The sequence below is a fragment of the Hydractinia symbiolongicarpus genome, chromosome 3 (genome assembly GCF_029227915.1).
Source record: "Hydractinia symbiolongicarpus strain clone_291-10 chromosome 3, HSymV2.1, whole genome shotgun sequence".
Classification (NCBI taxonomy): domain Eukaryota; kingdom Metazoa; phylum Cnidaria; class Hydrozoa; order Anthoathecata; family Hydractiniidae; genus Hydractinia; species Hydractinia symbiolongicarpus.
The window spans coordinates 25,718,891-25,743,088 of record NC_079877.1 but is presented as its reverse complement, the minus strand read 5'-3'; the positions used below and the strand labels follow the sequence as shown (position 1 = coordinate 25,743,088).

At 35.1% G+C, this 24,198-nt stretch overlaps 4 protein-coding genes across 4 annotated transcripts in view; 2 read left to right on the top strand and 2 right to left on the bottom strand.

Annotated features, from left to right (window-relative positions):
* The first annotated feature begins 71 nt into the window (after nucleotides 1–71).
* On the top strand, nucleotides 72–5,128 carry LOC130636465 (tol-Pal system protein TolA-like). Its single transcript, XM_057446199.1, has 6 exons — nucleotides 72–246; nucleotides 2,511–2,582; nucleotides 3,130–3,272; nucleotides 3,664–3,863; nucleotides 4,154–4,307; nucleotides 4,778–5,128. Exons 1-6 carry the CDS (start codon nucleotides 87–89, stop codon nucleotides 4,970–4,972), a joined length of 924 nt encoding a protein of 307 aa, XP_057302182.1. The 5' UTR covers nucleotides 72–86; the 3' UTR covers nucleotides 4,973–5,128.
* A 504-nt stretch (nucleotides 5,129–5,632) lies between these two features.
* LOC130636467 (platelet-activating factor acetylhydrolase IB subunit alpha1-like) overlaps nucleotides 5,633–24,198 on the bottom strand; it is a 31,180-nt gene continuing 12,614 nt past the window's right edge. Inside the window, exons 2-6 of the mRNA XM_057446202.1 lie at nucleotides 8,602–8,701; nucleotides 8,397–8,486; nucleotides 7,778–7,894; nucleotides 7,198–7,320; nucleotides 5,633–6,441 (exon numbers count right to left, since the gene is read on the bottom strand). Of these exons, the coding sequence (XP_057302185.1) occupies nucleotides 6,178–6,441; nucleotides 7,198–7,320; nucleotides 7,778–7,894; nucleotides 8,397–8,486; nucleotides 8,602–8,673 (666 nt within the window). The 5' untranslated portion in view covers nucleotides 8,674–8,701 and the 3' untranslated portion in view covers nucleotides 5,633–6,177. The remainder of the gene's footprint in view (nucleotides 6,442–7,197; nucleotides 7,321–7,777; nucleotides 7,895–8,396; nucleotides 8,487–8,601; nucleotides 8,702–24,198) is intronic.
* Nucleotides 13,017–17,117, bottom strand: LOC130636994 (uncharacterized protein K02A2.6-like). Its single transcript, XM_057446849.1, has one exon. The coding sequence runs from the start codon at nucleotides 17,115–17,117 to the stop codon at nucleotides 13,017–13,019; it is 4,101 nt and encodes a 1,366-aa protein (XP_057302832.1).
* LOC130636469 (MORN repeat-containing protein 4-like) lies at nucleotides 19,472–21,107 on the top strand. Its single transcript, XM_057446203.1, has 3 exons — nucleotides 19,472–19,691; nucleotides 19,807–19,962; nucleotides 20,263–21,107. The coding sequence occupies exons 1-3, from the start codon at nucleotides 19,658–19,660 to the stop codon at nucleotides 20,541–20,543; spliced, it is 471 nt and encodes a 156-aa protein (XP_057302186.1). The 5' UTR covers nucleotides 19,472–19,657; the 3' UTR covers nucleotides 20,544–21,107.

The window sequence follows — 24,198 nt, the reverse complement described above, 5'->3', positions numbered from 1 at the left end:
ATGCGCGTTTTGTGTGTGTGCAACGCCTTAAAAGAAAGCTCCAAAGTTGTTATTTAAAAAAGTATCTACGATGAAGAGTCAATGTAATGACTTCATTAAATAGCATTTTGGGCATTCGATTACGATTCGAATATGTCAAACCTTTTGTAACTGTGTTTACGGTTTCTGCGCATGGTAGAAAGTGTGTACGGTGGAAAAGTCTTTATAAACTTTACAGTCAAGTCTTCGAGGTCAAATCAAGTAGCGGTGAGAATTTTTTTTAGAACATTTTAAATAAAAAAACGTCTGGTAATAAATATATCAATCGTATTTCATGGTTGCAGGGAATTTCTGATTTTAATACTGATTTATCAAGCTAGCTCTAGATGTTCTCAAGAGTCAATTTATTAAAAGAGCTTGCATATAAAATATGTGAAAAATATTTTTCGCAGTAAGCATTTTGTTATTTGCTGTAGAACAAATGTTTGTCTGATATTTCGTTACCATTGTAAAATGCCTTAAATTCTCCTACCTAACTAGCTATATTCCGCATTTTGACTCTTTGTGTTTGATATTGTTGCTGTTTGTGAAGCCCTGGACTCGAGTCGTTAAAATACAGGACATATATTTGTTATAGGCAGTTTCTTTGAAATCTTTTTTTGCATGCTGTTCTTTTAAAACATGTTTTTAAATGTCCAATATCAGCTAAGTCAAAACACAACAAATTGAGTAGTTTCCTTTTCGCCATAGTAAATGTGTATTAATAAGACATGTTTAAAATATATATATTTTAACAAAATACACATATATATTTTAAACATGTCTTATTAATACACAACAAACTGAGTTATTTCGTTGAATTTGAATCAAACCAAACCTTTGAATTGTCCAATCACTAATTTGATAAAAAGTGATAGGAATAAAATTAATTAATTTTAGCTAGTACCCATATAAAACAATTTTTTGTCCTGTGGAGGAATTCAAACAATGTTGTGTGTTTTCCTCACAATGGGTTGAAAACAAAGTGTCCTATTCTGTGATACATCCTTAATTTTCGAGAGAATTTTTGCTGTAAGGATTGGCGCCAATGAAAACGACTTCGTACGTCGTAGTCTATTAAGAGCGAAAGGACTAGACCAATAGATGACTTGCCAATGTTTACAAAAGTTTAAAAGTTTGCAGTCCTTTTGCACATGCGCAAGCATTTCAGTAGGGAGAAAATATATTAACATACCACAGTAATAAAAAAATCCATCCAAAAAAGAAATATTCGCTTAAAATTAATGAATTTTCTTAAGAAGAATTAAAAGAATATAGTTAAAATTTAATTCCAGTTCCTCTTGGATCTTATGCTACCCCAAAAATCTCTAATGTTCACCATTTTACCCTGTGCGACTCCTCCTTTTTTACCTACACAAAAGTGCGCGCATGCCCATTGTTTTCAAAATCAAATCAAAACAACTGCTTCACGCGGAAAGTGGTCTATTGCGACCTGCCTGGGCACGTGAAACTGCCTGATTTACGTGTAAGGCCCTTATTAGGCTGCAAAAGGCCATATCACAGCCTTTAGAGGCCTGTGCACGTAGTTGACGGTTTTATAAGGCAATGGCGGCAAGTAAAGCAATTTGTGATGTGGCAATTGGTGTAGTCCTTCCTGTCTCAATGGACTACCCATTAAGACTGGAAGAACTAGACCAATTGCCACCTGCCTGGACGGGTGGAACCACGTGATTTAGGTGTAAGGCTTTTATTAGGAGTCAAAATGCCATATTACAGCCTTTAAAGGCCTGTACACATATTTGACGGTTTCTAAGGCGATTGTGTAGTTATTTGAGTGGATTGACTGACTTCTTAATTTGACTTGATTTCTTAAATGTGCATGGAAAACAACAAAGAATTTCTTTACGAAACCAGTAAAAGGCTCTAGTACTGGCAGTTTTCACCAATTTTAGTACTGAAAGTTTCTTCTTTGGTTTTATTTTTTTTACTACTTACTACTCTCTACGTTATTTAATCACACAAACTTATGTAGCTACAAAATGTTTATAAAAATATATTTCACAGAAAATTATTTTTATTAGTTTCTTTATTTTTTGCAGCGTAAAAAATCCATTACTGAATTTTTTTTATTTTTTGGAAGCTGGAGCCTTTAATTTCGTATAAACGGGTTTCTTATTTAAAAAAATGCGTGTAATTGTGAGCGCAACGCACTCTCCCTACAAGTCTCTACCAATCATGACAGACGATTTTTATTATCAGGCAAAAAGGGCTGATTTTGTCCTGTTAGACCTAAAAACTAAGCTAACATACAAAAGTTATTTAAAACTACTTTGTTTTTTATGTCCCATTTTCTTGATAAAACAAACTTCTATTTCATTGTTTCTGCAGTATTTTCAGTATTTCCGTACCAATGCAATTAATTTTCGCGAATATATTTCTTTGTAATTGTAAGCATATTTCCCCTCTTTATTGATGAGAAAATTACCCACTCATGTACAATAGAACCCTTAAAAATCTGATTTTAATTCCAGCTAGCGAAATGAAATCTACACCAAACCAAGCAACCACACTTGTACCGCCATTCAAGCTGTCGCCGGAACAAGGTAGGACGATTGATTGTAAATAGCCTGTGAAAGGAGGAACATTTTGCATAATATATAACTTTTAGAGGGTTTGTAGCAAAGCTGTTTTGTAACGAACGACTGCGTACCGTGAATTGCGAAACATAATCAAAGCTATTTTGTAAGTACCTCGTCCCCAAGGGCAACCTCATTCTCAGGGTCAACCTCATACTAGGTCTCATCCCTGAGCCGTTATTACGGAGTGGCATCAACTTCATCAACAAGGCAAATGCCCTGGGAACGAAGTTGCCCAAAGGTATCTTGTATCTTTTCTGAAGTTTTATATTGTAGGGGAGGAACTAAAAAGCAACACATTTGTATATCATACAACAGCTCTCTCAACTCATGACCCTTCTATATGTATACATATATGTGCCACGCTCCATCGTAGAGATATTTCTCTCCATCTTTGTTGTTGTGTTACAACAATCGGGACGGTCACCTTGAGATTTTAAGTTTGAGCAAGTTTTTTGAAAGCACGATCAAAGGTTACAACGGTTTTGAACTTAAATTGAATTTCTTATTTCAGTTCAAAAATCTCCGCACGGACTGGCTTACGATGTGCTGATAAAACCTCCCTCTGCTAGTAAAGTTATTCCAGAATATTCGCCCTCGCCTTCTTCGAAAGAAAAACTTATAGAGAAGCATAAATCTGCAGAAGAAAGAAAGAGAGTAGGAAATAGTTCTATTACTAATAAATTCGTGTTTCAGTGTTTTATTTTCGCGCCAATGCATCATAACGCGAGAAATAAGCATTGCCAAGGAGATCGATTTTAATTTCTCGCTGTCCTATGGTGAAAAGTAATACTTCTAGTGTATGAGGTTAACAAAAGGTATCTATACTAGTTTTTGCAGTTACTAATTTTGGCGGTGTCCTTGGCACACAAATTGACGAATCTCGATCGTGCAACGCATCGTCTGGTATCGGGATAAGTTTGAAATAGAAGGTCTTCGAGATAGACTGCTGCATGGTCCTCATTAATTAGAAAGAGATCTGTTTGTGACAGCCAATGTATCTTTCACAATTAAAACATTATAACCAGCAGTTTCATTTTCAATCTAGAACAAGGATTTTGTTGTGCAACAAAAACAAAAACAAAAGGGAGAGAAGATTAAAAACGCCCGAAGGCAAATCATCGAATCTATCGAAACCCAACAAAAACAAATTTTAGATAAAGTGCAGAAAAAGACGTTAGTTGTCGAGGAGAAGATGTCTGCGCAACAAAGAGAATTGGAGGAGAAACGCAAAGCGAGAGAACTCAGGTGAGAGATTCTTTGCGTTGTCGTGTAGCATCAGGTGGCAGTTGGGGCATATGCACAAGGAAAATCCGTGCCATCCTGCTTCTGACGCGCGCAATGAAGCCACTATACTATATGATTGTCAATTTAGCGCTAGTAGCTTTGACATCAGGGAAAAACCATGGGGACGCAAAGCATTAAGGAGAATAATTTTCGCGCGGAAACTTTTATACCGAGGAAAACATTTTTAGCAAATAAAATTATGAGACATTGCTGTCAAAGTCTGTGTTAAATGTCCTCCATTTCTCACTTAGAGCTCAAGAAGCAAAGAAAATACACGATGCTTTGGTGCAGAGTAAAGTCAAACAAACTGAAGCTAGGCTTGCTACGCTGCTGAAGATAGCCGAGCAAAATCGTGAAGCGAACAAAAAATCAATAATTGAGAAAGCAAAAGCCCCTTGTGAGAAGGTAAACAGATTGATAATTTTTGTGGATGGTATCATTCTGGATAAATTGCTAGTAAAAAGCTTTTTTGACACAATCCTCCTAGTTAACACATGGCAGAAATTTAATTTCCATTCTCCTGAAAACCTGCGCTGCTAGATTTAACCTGACTTTATAATCGTAAAAATACCCCGAGTTTATAATCGTAAATTGTAATTGTGTTCTTTATTAATACTCGTATCGTCTGTTTGCGCGTCATGGTTTTGAGAAATTTTCGAAATATTTTTAAAATAGCGAATGTAATACATTTTTACGGCAAATTTCCTTCAGAGAAAATCATCGCTTTTTGCTAGGGATACTAGGAAAAGCGAAGACAGAAGTATGTACTTGGGCGAATTTTAGTGGATTAGTGGATACCCATATCGCGATTGTCAATCGGCGCGCTCCATGAGTACATTATTATTGAAACATAATTGCACTTTTAAAATTTCTAGATTGAATTAATCCGTGCGGAGCAGCAAAAGAAAGCGGACGAGCTTGAAGAGAGAGTGAAGCAAAGTCTAACTGAGGCTGAAGAAAAACGCTGTGCGCGTTTATCAGGAATTAAAGAAAAATGTGGAAAACACGTGGAAGAAGCAAAAAGAAGGGCAGCCTCGCTTGAGGGAAGAAAAGAAATTCGACAACAATGAAACTTATGAAAATACAGAAAGTTTAAAGTTCAGTTTTGGTGTCCTGGCAAGCTACCGTCGCATCTCAATATTTCCAAGAAACTCTTGAATTAAAAAAAATTGTATCTAAGCATTGTAAATTTCAACTAAAACATTCATTAATTCTGTAACTCAAAAGGCTCTTTCTAACCCAGAGGTAAAAACACCAGGAGATACTTCCTAAGAGGAGACAAAAGAGCATGACAAAAAAATATCCTGGCCTCAATTATCAGGTCCCGTGGAAATTAATTATTTGAGAAAGATCCCGGGAAGATTAGCGAACGGCGTTGTTATTGAAATTTCGGGAAGTGACTTTCAAGTAAGCAAGTAAATTAGGAACGGATTGGAAGTAACGAAAAAATACTATTAATTCCGCATTATTTCTTCTAGCATTTACTGCTTCAGCTAATTCTCCATTACGCATGTGAGAAAGAAGAAGGGAAAATACTTTTTGGATAATTATTTTACCCCATGAATACAACCTCCAGGAATTTTTGACATGAAGCAAGCAGCGAAGAAAGTAAAAATAAATAGATAAAATGACGTGTTTCTTGTAAAGCTACAGAATTATCTGTATGTAGGTGTTTTTGTTTTTTGAAACACAGCAAGGTAGACTTCATTCGCAAATAAATAAATTAGAAATAAAAATAAGGACAGTGTATTTCGACAAAGTGAATTCTTTAAAAATCTGATCACTGAATTTCAAAAATTATACAATTGGTCTCTAAATAAAAAAAATTCAAAATATCTTCAAATATTAACAACACCAACACTAAGAAAAATTCAGACGAAAGGTAAATAAATATAAAAGTTTCACTTTTACATATTAAATATACTATAGCTGACAAAAAGTCACGGCAAAAGACAGCATTAAAAATAGCGCTTTCTTTCTAGAAGCAATTTTTACATATATTTTTGCAACAACAGAAATGTAGTGCTCTGGTTTCTCATAACAAAACGTGTATGCTTAACTAAATGGCGAAAACCGACAGGTAATATTAAAAAGTCGCCAAACTCTAAACGGAGTACCTTAAAACATATTTCTGATCTAATACGAGTCTTTGTAAATTTTTCACGCTGCACGCGGAATAAGACGGGCGTAAAAACAGGCTTACGCGAGGGCGTTGCTTTGCGACGTAACAGGACAGATTTGTTTTTTCTCCCTCATAAAAGCAAAAAAATAAAACTCAACAGGCGCCAGTCATATCAGCTAACAATTTTTTAACAAACCTAGCTATGATAGGACACGTTCGATTGTAACCACGTCGTGTGAGATGAAGATAATCCAACATGTCCTCCGGTGCGATAGTATCATCGTGACGAACGAACCCAGGGTCTGCAATCAAGAAGTAAGCGTTGGGTACAGTCGTGATAATTCGTTCCATGTTGTAGTTGATTTGATAGATTTTTTCGCGGATAGGATTTGCTTTTTCACCACGCGGAAATAGTCCCTAAAGAACAAGTTTTTGTTAAATATAAATAGAGACAAGCGCCCCGTGCCTAATAAGTAAATAAATCATTTCAAAGTGGGTATATATTTTTTTGTTTATGTTTCTTTTTTTTATTCGTAAAAATAACGAGAATAAAGTTTAAAAAATTTCCTTTTCTGGAAAAAATATTTATAATCGCCCCTGCGGAATTAACCGCCCCTACTGAATTAACCGCCCCTGTAAAATAAGCGACCGGGCGATTAATCCGTCATTTACGTTATTTTTGAACAGACGCATTGAGCATGCCCGACACCCTTTTTTATATTCACCAGCATTTTTAGCTATATTTTTTGGACCTATCTTTAACAACCTAAATTTTGTTTAAATTAAGACGTGTGAAAATTAATCTTGCGTATTTATATTGGGAGGTTTGGCATTAGTGTTGAGCTTAAAGAAAGTTGCCTAGGAATTCGTATATTCTCTTAAAAATCTTGATTGGTTCTAAAGGTTTTAAGTTTCACTAAATATGTATGACATGAACTAGCTCTGAGTGTGGTCTTCAGTTTAACGTTTTGAACCTTTTACATCAGTTTCAATATTTAGTTATTATAATTATGATGACGTCATAACCGATAAAGATTCCTCTAGATAACTTTTACAGGTTTTTTTAATGAGCTCAACTTTTTTTTGTTCCCAAGAGGTAAGCTTTAACTGTTGCTTTAATCCTTAATTTTAGACTGGTGTTTATGCGTAGTGAAAGAAGAATTAACTGCATACCAAAATAACAGTTTTAGTTTGTGGACTCTGGTTATAAACACTCCAAGCTATCGCCTCAAGTGCTTCTGATACTTGGTCGGCAGTGTGACCATGGTTGTTGGTTCCAACCAAAACAACAAGCACCTGAAAAGATAGAAATAGTTTTATAATGGCGTTGACAGAAATATTCCCTTTAAGCCAATAAGAAAATTCAGAATTGAAACTAAAATAAACAATTTTTGGCTGGGCTTAATATCAAATTTCCTGCTTGATATAAAAAAAGGAATGGACATTTTGATTTTTTTTTGCAAATATAACTTTCGCAAATTAAAGGAAAAATACTTTTACACTTCTATACATAAGCAAATCGATGCTCCTAGAAAAGTTCACAACAAACATTTCCTGAATTTGGTCAAAATTCACGATTTCTGCTTTAAAGGTTTCCACAGCAAGCAAGACTTTCCAGTTACAGCTTCAATTTGAACATATCAACAACTACAGACCTTGTGGACAATTTAGGCTAATCTCCATAATCTTCATTATACAGCTTAGAAAGGCGGTTATCCTGTTAAGAAGATGCAATTGGAAAAAAGAGTCGTACCTTTGGAGAACAATTTGATAGTAAACCATTTTCTAATCTCCATAAAACATGTTGAGTGGAATCACCACCAATACCTGCGTTAACTGAATGTAATGGTTGAAAGTAGTTTTCCCATGCCTAAAAAATAAATGCCAAGAAAACAAATGATATATACAAAGTGTTCATAACATGGAGGTGTTAGATATTGGAATGATAACACCTAGATATATTAGAGGCAGAAAACTAAAGCTAGCCTTCAACATCAAGAACAAATATCGTAGCAAAAATTTAAATGTTACAGTTTTGTCATGGGATATATTAATTATGTAAATAAGAATTAGCATCAGTAATGTACATCTTATTTTTTAGACAGCCCTTAGAATCAACTGGATGTTTTGTAAAGTGATTGTTTTGTCGGTTTAATTTGACTGAAAAGAACAGTCTTTTAGCATTTTAGTTAAAACGTAAAAAATAATACTTTTCTGATAGGTTCACAGCACTGAAATATAGCAAAATATAAAAGGCATTCTAGCTTAAACAGTGTGGAATTTTACACAAACATGTGGACTGAAATTCCACAATTTTTGCTTTATTAGTCCTCTCCTTCTCTAAAGTAATGCCATACTGCCTAAAAACATACCTCTGTGTCTCGCATTCGGTGAATCAGAGAGTCTCCAACAAAAAGCACATCAGGTTTTTTCAGCTGACAATCCGTGACTTGTCGTTCATGCTAAAAAAAAGGAATTATCATCTTAATTTTTGCTGTCTGGAATTCAAATCTCAAAATTTAAAAATTTCCACAAAATAAACTAATGTTATTCTGAAATTTGTTAAGCACTACACACCTGACTTCTCCATCTGTTGTCACCTTGAACATCTTCAACTGATGCTGAGACTGCAGCAGAGTTTGTACTCATTGTGTCATATTTTTCTCTTTTTTCAACTGCATTGAATAACAACAGATGCAAGTAAAATAACAATTTATAGTGGATAACACCTTTTGTATAAATGTTCAACATCATTAGCCAAGCAAGAATTTTTATATGATTTTAAAATAATCCAATTTAATTAACATGTTACATGAAAATTGTTCCATGTGTCTTTCTGTTGTTTTCTTATTTCTTTCATGTACTTCATGTCCATGTACTAAAAAGGCAGGACTTCAGTAAAACAGCTTTGAAAAGGGTGGCATTTCTAAAGATCACACAAAGAACCTATTTTCAAATTTCTAAAAAAGAAGTCTCAGTTATTTGCACTGGAATTAAAATATTACTAATAAAAACGAATTACACATTCCTTAAAGAACATTTTAAAATTGTAGTAATCCTGTTTTTAGCTGTCCAAACAGATTATTTACTCACTTTTTCAGGAATCTTTTTTACTATTTCTTAAAAATATGGATATTAACACATGTGAAAATGGTTTTGACTTATTATCTGAATTGTGGAGTCAGCAAAATAACAAACAAGAAAAAAATTGGCTTTTATGAGTTTTAACAATCTCAAGTTTTGTTTCTGTTTTAAAATAAAATTTTGGTTAACCACATTAACAGAACAGTTTTTTGTTTTTTGGTAATTCATGTTTTTGTCATTCTCTGGTGCTTAAAATGCTGTTAAAAGAAAAATGTCTAGAGTAAAAATACTCCTGCACACTATATCATATCTGCATGATTTAATTGGCATGTTTTAAAAGTTTTTTTTTTAATTTTAAAGTGCTATAAAGATCGTCGTAATATTTTATGTTACATGCCATCTTTGTCATTGTTAAGGAATTTCTTAAATAATTAATATATGTTTTCTACATAAGTTTACAATACGTAGCCAAGAGACCTGAAGCTTTTTTTATATTTCTATTTTTTTGGAAAATATAGCGTTGGTAAAACATTACGGATTATATAATCTATAGACAATATACAACAAAAATTGGCTAACTGTTTCTTACATTCCTGGCAATGAGAATACGGAGGCTGATATGGAATCAAGGAGAGGTATAGACAATAAGGAATGGATGCTAAATAAAAACACCTTTAAAAAAGTATGTGAAACATTGTCATGCAAGCCTAAAATTGACTTATTTGCAAGTCGCATAAATTACCAATTAAAACCTTTTGTTTCTTACGGACCAGATCCAGAGGCATTAAAAGTAAATGCTTTTATACTAGATTGGAAAAAGTGGTCTCCAATATATGCATTCCCGCCTTTTGCAATTATTGGAATGAATGAATATTCTGCCGTAAACACGGCAAGATCAGCACTGTCAAGTTTTTTACCCTTCGCAGAAGGAGAGCCTGTAGGAAAACACCCTATTATAAAAAGAGTAATGAGGGGGATCTTTCGAGAAAGACCTTCTTTCCCATGGTATATATGCATTTACTTTTGACGCTAAAGAAGTTTATTTAGACAGTTTAGGACCTTGTGATAAATTAAAATTACCTCAGTTGACTAAGAGACTTGTGACTCTAATCTGTTTACTTAGCGGTCAAAGAGACCAAACAGTTTTGTATTTGGATATTCGCTTTATACACATGATGGACACCTGTTGTACAATTTGCGTCCAAAAAATAACCAAATCAACCAGACCTGGTTTCCATGTGGCGCCGCTAGAATTCAACAAATATGAGAATGAAAATTTGTGCGTTTTGTCAAACTTATGACACTATCTACTGAATACGTTAGGCATTAGAGGTGTTTTCGTAGCGCTATTCATCAGTCCGTATCCACCACATAAACCGGTGATGACGAGTACAATAGGAAGATGGGTAAAATCTTGTTTGAAAAAAGCTGGTATAGATACTAACATATTTTTTGCACATAGTACAAGAGCTGTTTCAACGTCAAAAGTATTAGGTAAAGGTATAACTATGAGCGAAATTTGCAGGGCGGCTGGATGGACAAACTGTAAAACATTTGCAAAACATTATAACAGAACCATCGTAAAACGATTTTCTGAAGGAATCTTAGAATAAAATGTAAATAATTGAGTTAAAACAGAGGTTATGAAATCTCAGAAACCTGGTATGTTTAATACATCACGATAAATCTGGAAATGACGCGATTATGTGTGTTCTATAATAAGTGAAAAATAATATAAAAATATCATATATAAGCCGGTCGACCCCGATTACGTTCGTTCTAAAGTCTAGAATAATATTTGACTGTCATACATAAGTCGGCCTGTCCCGATTATGTTAGTTCTATAATAAGTGAGAAATAATATTAGACTGTCGTATATAAACTGGCCTGCCCTGATTATGTTCCTTTTATAAGTGCCAAATAATATTTTTTGAGTAATAAGCCGGCCTGTCCTGATTATGTTGCCCTAATTATGTATTTTCTGCCCTGTTCTTAACCGGGCAAGCTGCCGTACTTAATCAGGGCAGCGTTTATTATCCGGGACAGAACATTACCGCTTTACCGCTTTAAAAAATGTCTAGAATCGAGCATATTCAAAGCATATATATATATATATATATTCTCTCTAATACATTAAAGATTCAGTTTTACTATAATACAGCAGGCTGGCTCCACATACTGCACTTTCGCACCCAGTCAGTTTTGTATATAAATGTATACATATAGCCTCTTTTCATATTTTAGGGGCACAGCAAGGCAGTGCTGCTTCAATTAGTTATTATCGCTTAATCGTTTTTTAGGAGAAACTAATGCCAAAGAAACTTTGACGAGTTCAAAAACATCATGAAATTAGAAGAAAGAACCTATTTTGGAGAATAAAAGTTGCTGGACCCTTAAAAATAAAGTTAAATCCTAGCCTGGAAAAGGGACCCAGCAGGAGAATGCAGAATGGTATAATTTGGCAAGCATAGCTAGGTACAACTTCGCCAGCTAGCTAGGCTTTTAACTGTGAGTAATGTAAAATTATATTAAATTATACTTTTCTTCACAAAATCAGAAAATATATCTATCTTTGGATATAATTGATATATCCATTTTCCCATATGGATCAAACTGCATTCTCTTCTTCTTCAACGCGGAAGTTCTGCCATATTTAAATATCGCATTATAATTTGAAGACCGAATTCCCCGTGTTGATTCACTGTTCCTCTAAGGGCCATATGTAAGGTGGCGCCGTGGTCTATAGAATAAAACTACCACCCTAAATACTACCCAACCACTAACCTGATTTACCTCGCTTTTATTGAGGGCAGAAAATTTCGCGAGCAGGAAATTTCATTCTTTTTTCGCGCTTTTTTTTCATTTTCGCGGAATTTGGAAATAATTATAAATCAACAAAACGCATTGATGTTTTTCAAGTCGCGAAAGATACACAAAAAACGGGTAAATCTCAAAATTGGTGATTTTTTTTCCTAAATCATTAACTACAATAACATTTAATGTTTTTTTCATTCTTTTTTGGTTTGCTACTAACATTTTTCGGATATCCCGATTTCTCTCACAGTTACACGGTAGTTCACGGCCGGACATTCAGTCTGCGCATGCGCAAACTTTGTTTACGTTATTTTGAAATTCCCAGCCAAAATATCAAAGTTTGTTTATCGTAAATCTACGCATGCGCAGACTGAATGTCCGTATCACAGTGGGATTGAATGGACGTGAGTAACGGATACAGACTTTTGATTACTAATAATAATAAGAAAGAGAGAAAAAAAAAAGAATTGTTGCCATCCTCAGAAGATTTCAAATGAAGTGATCTTTTATTTTCGCGAATTTTTTTTCTACGCTAGCTATTTCCGTTTTAAAACCGACAGAATTTGTATCGGCCTTTTAAATAGCCATAAAACGTATAAACAGAAATTTTTTTAAAATCGAGATTCTTGTTTGCAACAAATACATTTTACCTTTTATCGTCATGGTGTCTGAAGAAGTGTCTATGGACAAGTGTAGTAGTTATCTATCATCAGATAAAAAGTATTCTTCTGATAAAAGAAGCTAATCACATATAAACATAAAGTCTGATATCAGATGCTGTGACACCATCTTGGATCGTGTTTTTGAGAGCGAGCCGAAACTCACGGCATCCGATATATACCTAGTAAAATATATTACAATCCCTCTTTTTCTCGAAGTTATTGTTGTTGATTTCTTGATTGTTTGTTTTATAACATGTTCACATATTTGCTTTTCAACTCAGTTCCTCTGCACGTACATAAAACGTTTTTGTTCTTCAGCTATACACATCGGTCTTTTACTATATACATCGTATCGTTCGTCTGCTATATATATACATCGTTTATCATTATCGTTCTTGTTATCATTATCTTGTTATCGTTCTTATTTTTTCTCTAAGTCTTCTTCTTGCGCTTCGGATTGATGATGACGTAACGCTCTGTAGTTTTTCTTTGTCGTTTCGGGTAGGTTTTTGCACCGTTCTTGTGGTTTTTCTTTTCGTATAGATCTTCTTCTTTGTTATGGCCATCATTCGGTTTAGATTGTTGGTTCTCATCAAAATTCGCATTGCTTGAGCAGGTACAAGGGTCTGCCCTGTTTCGCGCGTTAGAAACACTCGATTGCTTACCCTTCGCAGATCTATACAGTTTCGCGTGTCCGTTTGCTCGTAGAAACGTTTTTCCTTCCTTGTTTCGAACCATGATGCTTCGTTTGTATACTTTAATGATGGTGAAGACTTCCTTTAACCAGGGCGGTGAAAGTTTGTTTTTGTTGTCGGTAAGATTTTTCAACAATACCTTTTGTCCGACTTCAAAAGTGACAGTTTTTGCCTTGCGGTTCTGGTCGGTGTTTTCCTTGGATTTCTGTTTGTGCTTTTCATCATTCTTGTTTACTTCTATATCCAATTCACTGTTGCTTTTCACAAGTTGACTAACGTCAGGAAGATCATTCGTTAGCGGTCTACCGAACATCAGTGTTGCAGGTGGAACTTTAGTTACGGTATGAGGTGTGGTTCGGTAACTCAAAAGGAATGTGTCAAGAGTTTTACGCCAGTCCTTTCCAGTGATGACAGCAGTTTGATTGTGTCGCTTCAATGTGCGGTTAAATCTCTCAACCTCACCATTAGCTTGTGGCCAGTATGGAGTTGTACGCCGGTGTTTTATACCATGTTGTTGAAGGTATCGGCTGAATTTGAAGGACGTGAATTGTGAACCGTTGTCAGTTACAATTGTTTTTGGATAACCAAAAATACTAAAGGTTCGCTTCATAACATTTATTATGTTTTGCACACCAGTGTTCTTGATAGAAGAAACTATTGGGTATCTGGATCTGTAATCAATCAAAACTAACAGGTTGTCACCAGAGGGATAAGGGCCTTGAATGTCCATTGCAATAGTGTTCCAAGGTTGTTTGGGAATTTCTGTTGGTTGTGACGGTTCATGCCTGGTGGTGGAGGGTGCAGTTACTTGGCAGGCATGACAGGTAAGTGTTAGATCTTCGATTTGTTTGTTCATCAGCGGCCACCAAACTTTTTCACGTAATAGTAGTTTAGTTTTGGTTGTTCCTTGATGCGTAGCATGTGCTATCTGCAACATTTTCTGTTGTAGAGTGCTTGGGATGACAATTCGTTGTCCTTTGAGTAAAATGTTATTCACAAAGGATAACTCATGCTTTGCATGTCTGTATGGATTCAAAGCAGAATCTTTTGGCCAGGCCTTCGAGTTAATGGCTTTGGTGACTTTTTGAAGAATGATGTCTTTTGCAGTTTCATCTTGTATCTCTTCGATATTGCAGCTTTTAGGTACTGCTTCTGCTGCTGTAAAGTTGATAAAGGATTCAATTGAGTCGTCAGTTTCTCCTTCACTGTCTGTACAAACAGGGTCTCTTGATAGTATGTCAGCAGCATTTTTGGCACCAGAAATGTATTTTAATTTGTAGTTATACCCTTGTATGCGAAGAAGCCATCTCTGGATCCTCGGTGGTGGAGATGTGGAAGTTGGTGACATTACGTGCAAAAGACTCTTGTGATCAGTGGTGATATCGAAGTCACGGTCATATATGAAAAAGTGAAAGTGTGTGCAGCCAAAGGCAACTGCAAGAGCTTCTCGTTCTGTTTGTGAGTATCTCTGTTCAACAGGTGTTAATGCTCTACTTCCATATGCTACCGGCTTGAAGTTTCCATCTTTCTGTTTCTGTGTAAGTATGGCACCAAGACCATACGGACTTGCATCAACAATTATGTCTGTTTCCGCCTCAGGATTGTAAAATGCCATAGTTTCAGAAGTGCAAAGTTTTTCTTTAAGTAAATCAAATGATTTCTGTTCAAGATCTGTCCATATGAATGGTGTATTTTTCTTGGTGAGTTTCCTCAGTGGAGCTGATAATGTACTGTAGTCTTTGATGAACTGACTGCAATAATTTACTAGACCAAGAAAGGATCTGACTTCTGTCGATGTTGTTGGTGTTTTGAATTTGTTGACTGCAGTGACTTTGGAAGGGTCTGGAGATATGCCATCTGTTGTGAGAGTATATCCACTAAATAAAATTTTATTCTTGCTAAACTCACATTTTTCTGGGTTGACACGCAGGCCATTCTCAGAAAGATTACGAAGAACCTTATCGAGATTGCGGTCATGCTCAGCTTGTGTTTTTCCCCAGATAAAAATATCATCAGAGATGTTCTTTGCCCCTTCACAATCAGCAATTACCATTTCAATATTTTTCTGAAAATGTTCAAAGGCACTTGAAATACCATATATGAGACGCTTGTATCTGAAAATTCCTTTATGGGTAATGAAGGCAGTAATGTTTCTGCTTTCTTCGGCTAACTCAATTTGATGGTAGCCTTCTCGCAGGTCAATTTTTGAGAAGACAGTGGCTCCATTTAATAATGGTAGGATTTCTTCCAGTTTTGGAATAGGATGCTTCTCTCTGATAATGGCAGTGTTTGCTCTGCGCATGTCCACACACAATCTAATTTTGCCATTTTTCTTAGGTACTGCGACAATTGGTGAAACCCACGAAGTTGGTCCATTAACTGGCTCAATGATATCTAATTTCAGCAGTCTATCGAGCTCTGCTTCAACTTTCTTTCTGGTGTGAAACGGCAGTCTCCTAGTTGGTTGCTGGATGGGGGTGACATCTGGATCAATATGGAGTTTCTGTTTGAAGTTGTTAAGTTTTCCCATTCCTTTGAATACCTTGTTGTTTTTGTTGAGGACTTGTTCTGTTGATACTGGTATGCCTTTTGACAGACTTCTGCTACCTAACTGGAATGTTCTATGGTTGATGGGTGTTGTAGCTGGTCCAATTCGTAATAGATCTAGCTGCTCAGCTGTTTTGTGACCAAGTAAATTGCCTCCTTGACCAGGTATTACGTAGAATTTTGCTAGTATTTTATGGTGATTTGCTGCAACTGTAGCTTTGAAGGTACCAGTGATTGGGAGCTTCTTAGTAGCATTGTATGGGTAGATTCGGGCATTGGATTTCTGAAGCTGGATGTTGCTGAATAAGCGTTTATAGGTTCGAAAATCGATGATATTTGTTGTGCTTCCAGAATCAATGATAGCAGTCATTTCGCTATTGTTTACTAGAACGGGGAAGTTATTTGACTTCGTAGTGTTCATCTTGTATAGGTAGATATCCTCATCTTCGTCATCAGAGTTTTCATGGTTGGTTTGATGAACTTGCTGTTTATTTTTGGTGCGGCACATTTTTGCAAAATGTCCTTTAATACCACATTTGTTACATGTTTTATCTCTTGATCTCCGACATTCATGACTTTTGTGGTTCTTCATACCACAGCGACCACATTCTGGTTTGTTGAATGATTTGGTTGGGTTGTTCCGATGTGGTGGTGCATTGGGTTTCCTATGGCTACGATGAGGTGGTCTACGCCCATGTAGTTTGTTGATTTGTTCAGAGCTTTCTTCTTCAGTGTCATGTTGTGTTTGTTTACCATTAGCTATTTCTTTGTTTTGGTGTTCTGCAGATTCAAAAAGTCGTCCAAGGTCCTGTGTTTTCTGGAGATTCAAATCAGTTTCCATAAGTAAACGTTTGCGGAATTTAATATTCGATGTTTTTGCTATGACCATGTCTCGGATTTCATTGTCAGTTTCTGATCCATATTCACAATATAAGGAAAGTTGTCGTAGACGGGTAATGAATTGATCCGTACTTTCCCCTACTTGTTGTGAGGCTTGGTGAAATTTATGCCTTTCGAAAGGTATGTTCTTTTTGACTGAAAAATGTTCATCAAATTTATGGAGGGCTTCTTCAAATGTTGTTCCAGGATCAGAGAAAGTTTCAAATATTTCCTGGCATTTAGGTCCAATCATGTGGAGTAAAATTGCCCTCTTTCTTTCATCATCCCTAACTCCACTTGCTAGTATGTAGTATTTAAGACTGGTCTGCCATTTCGTCCATCGTTGACCAACTGAAGTCGGTTCTCCATTTGGGTCAAAGGGTGGTATGGCTGGAAGTTGCAAAACGGACATGCTAGCTGCACAGAAATGCTCAGAGCGCGCGCACAAGTATAACTATCGCTTGAAATTACAAAGGACAGCCTAGCAAAGTTTCCTTTCGCACAGTAAGAGTCAACAAAATTTGTTGTTTTGATTCGAAAATTCACACGTCTTGTTTCACGCGAGATTGCTTTGTAATTATGAAATATACCTCTCCATGAGTTCTTGGAATCCTCGTCGCCAATTTGTAGTAGTTATCTATCATCAGATAAAAAGTATTCTTCTGATAAAAGAAGCTAATCACATATAAACATAAAGTCTGATATCAGATGCTGTGACACCATCTTGGATCGTGTTTTTGAGAGCGAGCCGAAACTCACGGCATCCGATATATACCTAGTAAAATATATTACAACAAGTCGCACTTAAGGTGTTAGGTAAGAATAAAAAGTTACCAACACTAATCCTAGCAAAGACTTTGTATACTTTTAGATAGTACAATAATAAATAAGTTAAGTAAAAGCACTTTATAAATAAATAATGTCGTCGAAAGCTCTTTAACGCTGTCGCATTAAAAACAAAACGGCCAAGAACACCAAGAAATATTACAACAGTTAGCCATGAATAACGCCATTTTAATAATGACGTTGTTGCATTTGTGATTTCCAGAAAGTTGCGAAACTTCCACGATGGCTAAACGCAAGGTGAAGAATAATCAGTATAAATAAAAAGATAAAAAAGTGATTTCAAACAAACCACTTGTTTAAAAGACGGCTACCTCTAATGCTGTGCACAGTAATGAGGCGGCTGCTGAAGAAGTTAAGATCTTGAAAGATGCTGCACTAAATGTCGCAGATGAAAAGAAACAAGAAGCCCTGGGGGCTCTAAGAATTTCCGCTCGCTACCAAAACATTTGATGACAACCAGCTAGTTCGTTGTGTTATCGTGCCAAACATTTGAAGAGGTTTGGTGGATGAAGCTCTGAAGATAAAGCACACAAGTGACATTATATGTTACAACAAACGCAAACAAAACGAAACGTGTCATAATAAACTCACATTATAAAAGAAATTGCTAACAAAAAATACAGCCTATCATTCATGGTTGAAAGTCTTGTGATTGAAACGTTTATGGTCTTAAACGGCATTTAGTTGACAAAAATTCAAAATTTTGATGTGACCATCATTTTCAGCATACTTTTTTTTATTAACTGTGCCAATTTTTGTCGAAAATGAAGTGTTTCAATTTTGGACCAATTTTGGCCTAAAATGACATTTAAGGTGGCAAAAAATTAAAATTTTGATCGCACCATCATGTTCAGCATACTTTATTTGTTTGCTGTGCCAAATTTTGTTGAAAATAAAGTAGTTTTAATTTTTAAACCAATTTTGGCCTAAAATGACATTAAAGGTGGCAAAAACCAAAATTTTGATGTCACCATCATGTTCAACATACTTTTTTGTTAACTGTGCCAAATTTTGTCGAAAATAAATACCAATTTTGGCCTGAAACGTCATTTAGATGACTTCCCAGTACTTAGGGAGCTTAATTACGAAGTTTAAATCTGCGACGTTGCAATTGACCATGGGACAGGGTTAGTTAGTTAGTCAGTTATACCAATACTATCCTCCTCTCAGAGGAACGTGAAATCCCAGGGTCGATTTTTTCTCAAAAAATGCTCCGAAAGAAAAAAACGACGGTTTTAAAAAATTTCCTACAATAAAAACAAAATGAAAACAAAGGCTGAAAATTGAAGTTCTGGTACTCTTTTTTCTGAGGTGAGACGTATCTGCATAGACGTATCTGCATAGACGTATCTGCATAGACGTATCTGCATGTCGCGTTCTGCCTCCTTTTCTGCTGCTATACGAATTGTACTAATTTTCCTTCAACACCCCGCGCAGCTTTAAAATGACGAAACAATTTCGTTGAAAATTGTCGTAAGTAAGTGAAACCCGTCAGCAATATTCTTTAGAGCGTGCCCTGGAACAACTGGCAGTTTTATTGATCGCAGGGGGTTCATAAATCGAAACGAAATTTCAAATAACATAGTGCAAGTGTGGGTGGCTGAGAAAACTTTTTGCTTTAGAAACACTCTGGAACCCTAAAATAGTTTCTTTTTTAACCTCGTTTCCAGCGCCTGTTACGATGCCCGATTACGAGGTTGCTTCTTTTATTCACTTTGAAATATATTTTTTCAAAATTTCTTTTAGCATAAAAAGTGAACTTGCTGGAAATACTACAAAGGAAAATGAAAAACAGTTTAAAATAGGCGGGAAAGTTCGAGTAACCGGCGTCCACAGTACTTACGATTGATACGCAATACACCCGACGGATCACCTTGTTGGTAAACTTGTGCTTGACCTGGGCGGGAGTGCTTAATAGCAAATTTCTTGTCTTTGTTCTCCCACATTTGCTGTAATTATAAAAGCAATACTTTGGACTACCATCGTGCTGATGGTTTGTTGTTTGTTCTGAGTCTCATTAATCAAATTAGTCACAACCGTTAATTGCGTTGTTGTTACTATCTAAACCAAATTGTTTATAGTGATTATAATAATGGCATAACAAAGATGTCGTCTCACTCTAGGTTGACGTATCAAGAAGGTAGCTGAAAAGTTTTAGTTGCTGGGGGAGAATATAGGAAGACCAGGAGGGGGCAGCTACGTACAAATTTAGCTATAGCTAGCTAGTGGGGTGTAAATCAAATTTATTATTATAGGAGATGTCTACGAAGGCTCATGGAACAAGGAAGGAAAGAAGCATGGTATTGGAAATTTAAAGTTTGCTGATGGGTCAATATATGAGGGTAAATTTGAGGATGGTTTTTTTAGTGGAGTTGGAACTTTAATTTATGCAGATGGATCAAAATATGAAGGTAATTTTAAAGGTTATTGCTATATGTTTAACAATCACGAACAAAAATAAATATTGATAGCTTAAGAGAGAATTGTAAGCTGATTTCCAAGTGACACATACCACTTTCCCCATTTAAAACATCTAGAATTTGGTTTCCCTATCCAATTTACTTCAAACATCATTGATGTATATGACCCTAAACATATCATTACAATTAAGTATAGGGTCATTTTGTCATCTCACAACGTTAAGTGATATTGTCATTTCATTTTAGTTATGCCAGTACACCCTATGATATCTGTAAACATAATTTTTTCAGGTGAATTTGCTGATGGGAAATACAATGGTTTTGGCACTTATGTAAGGTCAGATGGCATGTGTTATGAGGGTCGGTTTAAGGATGGTAAGGTTAATGGTCATGGTCTTATCACACATAATAGTGTAAGTAATGGTCAAACCAGATGTGAAGGACTTTTTGAAGGTAATAAACTAGTAAAACGGGAAGCATGTCCTGAAAGTATAGCAAAGGCTAAAAAAAGTTCAACTGAAGCAAGAAAGGTAAAATTAAACACCAGCAAGGGAAAAAGCCTGAGTCATTGATTACATTATTATATGTAACGTCATTGTAAAATTTTATTTTTCAGCATTTCTAATTTGATTTATTTAACTTTTGGAAAAATTGCTGACAGTTGTTTGCTTTATATCGGCAATTTATGCTCTGTTTTCCCATATAAACAGTTAAATTTACCGAAAAAATAAGAGGAAAACTTTTGTAAGTTTGAGTTACATCCAGCTTTAAAAATTTTCCAAAATGAATAAAGAATGTCAGCATTTGCTTAGGCAATTGAATTAGAATGGCTGTTTTTCACAACCTGTTTTTTGTGTACATCTACAAGACTATCAAGTACATCTTTTCACAAGCAAAATATTATGGATGTTGATATTTCTCGAAAATTAGGCCTATGAGTGATAAGCATATTTTGAGGCTTGATTAAATAAATGAATGTTTTCATAGAACGTAAATCCATTCTAAGCAACAACGTTGTACAGAACACGTGAGGTGCAGCGCATCTATATGTAAATATTATACGTAGTTTGTTTATTTTAGACTAATATATCTTGAGTTATTTTTAAAATTAATCTATTAATTAATTAATTTTTTATTGTGAATAATAATGCTTGTTATTTTTATTTATCGTAAAGGGAATTCTAATTATTTTAATATATATATTTTACATCATTTGTTTCTTATTTTATTCCCTCTATTCTCTCTACGTGCTAACCTTACTAATTATTATTGTCATCTCGAACTGTTAAGGGGACGAACTAATTGATTGATATACTAACGAGCAAATGGTTAACTGCTAAAAGGACCAAGACTGTAATAAACTTGCGAATCTAGAGGTTTAAATTTTGGAAAAAGTGGAACTAATTATTGCTGATTAAATTTTTGCGGTTTTTTCATTAACTGTGCCGTAACCACAATTTTAACATTGGGAGGGGGGCTATTTAGAAAAATTACATATATAAAGTTCGCTTTATATAGTGACCACCCAAGGCGCCCCATGGTGGGCGCTGAGTGGGAAATTTTTAAATTTTACATCTCTAAATTGGCGGAAAATACCCTTCCAGACGTCAACGATCTCATGGTTGAATGTTAAAAATCACGAGAAATGTTTCGATATTTTGGTAATTTAGAAAAGCTGCATTGTTTTATTGCCATCAAAATTTAGATAAAAATTTCCATCAGAAACCAAAAGGTAGAAAGAGATATATACATATTTACATTACCACAATAACATAAAAAATGATGAGAACACTAGAATTTGTAAGGGTGCTGGTGTTAGAGGGTGTGTCCAAATAAAAGACTACTTTCTTGTCATCTATACTTTCTTAGCACACATTTCTTTGTTACAACCAACCAACCTGCACTGCCCACTGTACCTCTACTTATAGGTTTCCTTACTTGGGCCTAGCCTCCCTGATGTGAGCTCAATTAGGCACAGTATACTAAAATGCACTTGATAGGAACTGGGGAAAGCTGGGTACCAGACTCAACTGGTGTAGACTTAACCCAAAACAAAGTGGTATCCAGCTACAAGAAAGAGGAACAAGGTTTTACAACTAATATATCTCACACTGGCACTTTTTAGAAAATGCGGTTCAAAGCTGAAAAACATCGTTCGCTAACAGCATTTGTAGCAGGCATAACTAACATCACTTTTCCCACTTTTATAACGTCAAACAAAAGTAGTTTTCCTGGATTATCTAACTTGTGGAGAAATGACACTAAATCTCTCTCTCTTTTTCTCTACTTCTTTCTTTCTTTCTTTCTTTCTTTCTTTCTTTCTTTCATAAGTCGTTAGATTGTTTAAAATGAATAGCGAAAAAAATAAGCTTGGAAGTTAGATCTTTATCCGCAAAAAGCTAATCCTCGTAAACGGTACCAAAATAAAGGAATTAAAACTCGTGCATATAATTTAAAATCCGTTAAATTTAAACAGGTGTCCTTTAAAAGAAATTTGTTGTATCTTTCATAAAATTCCAAATACAGAAGCTCTTTCGGAGATACGATAAACATAAAAAACGAGGTATAATAGGACTGATTGGTAAATCTAAGGCTAGAAAAAAAAACAACGCAAAAATTAATGTTAAAATTTCGTCAATTTTGGGGTCTTTAGTTGTAAAAATAATCCCAGAAATCCTCTTTTTTGTTTACCCTTGATTAACTCTACTGCTAACCTTAACCAACTGGTTGATTTTAATTTGAAAAGGAAACAAGCTATTTGTTGACAAAATAAATAAGGAAAAATGGCATACTTATGTTTATCACATATGTTTTTTTCTTCGTTTCCAACGACTCTTGATTTTCCGAACTCTCGCTTTTTGGAACATTTTTACGTTTCCCTTGAAGTTCAAAAAAATCGAAGTACTACTGCAGAGTGATTTTTATCGAGCTTGGTGTTTGTTATGGTCAAAACTTTTCGAGAGATATAATTCGGGTTTTTGTTTGAAATTATGAGAATTAAATGCCGTTGTTTTGCAAACTTCAAAATTTATTTTCTTTGAAATTTAAAAAAGCCTTGAACCGCTAAATTATATTGAACGAAAATGTAAAAAGTTTTATGAGGGAAAATTAATTCTAAGAACATGCAAAAAATTTCATGTTGATACGCGATATTCTTAATGTTTGCTAATTTTTCGCCGTCTTCTCTCATTCATATCAATAATGCAAAAATCCCTGGGAACAAGGGTGGATTGCTGGCTATTTTTTGGTCATAGGGTGCAGTTAAGTTTTTATAAGGTGGGAAAAAACTAATGAAGAAATTTTACCGTAATTCTTTTTTATTTTTTAATTACCGTATTCTCTCTATTTAACGCCCACCCTCTATTTAACGCCCCAGTAAACGCCCACCATAAAACATCAAAAACCGTATTGAACGCCCCTTCTCCATTTAACGCTATTTATATATTTAACTCTCTAATTATTTCGACTAAGTGTGTAAGCATTTAGTATATTAATATGTATTTCTAGTGATAAGTAGACAGTTACAAAAGTTTCAAATCAAGAAAAACAAGGAAACGTTCTGTGGTTTGATTTTTGATGTTTAGCTCCAGCGTAACAAATTTTCGCTTGTATATTTCTTCATCTAATATACCACTGTTTTTCTTTTCCAATACATGTAACAATCGTACTTTGCAGGTAAACAAGTTGGATCAAATGACTCTGTTGAATGAACAACCAGAGCCTCGATGAGGACCCATTCGCAACGAACTCCGATATCGAAGAAGCGAATGTTGGATTCAGCATAATAGTTCAAGACGAGGATGATTTTGTAGAAATCTAAGATTTTTTAAATGATTTTCTTAGGAAAATAAAATCTATTACTTGAAACTTTCAATTGTTTTTAATAAACGCCCACTCTCTAATTAACACCCATCCTAAAACATCAAAAATTATGTAAACACCCAGGGCGGTTGAAATAGATAGCAGTTTTTAATTTTTCTAACACTGTGTGTATAGGATTCATAATCATCGCAGTTATTTGGGAAGAGCGTTACCTTTGAAATTGTTAAGGGCTTCGATAACCTCATTTTGACGGCCTTAAAGATCCTTCACGGACAAGTTTCTTTTGTTATTTGCATTTTCCCCGACTTTTTGTATGACCAAAAAAAATTTTCTTGGCACTTCCGTATGAAAATTAGTTAAGAACACAAAATTCTGAATTTCAAGTGACATAGTTGGCAACTGAGA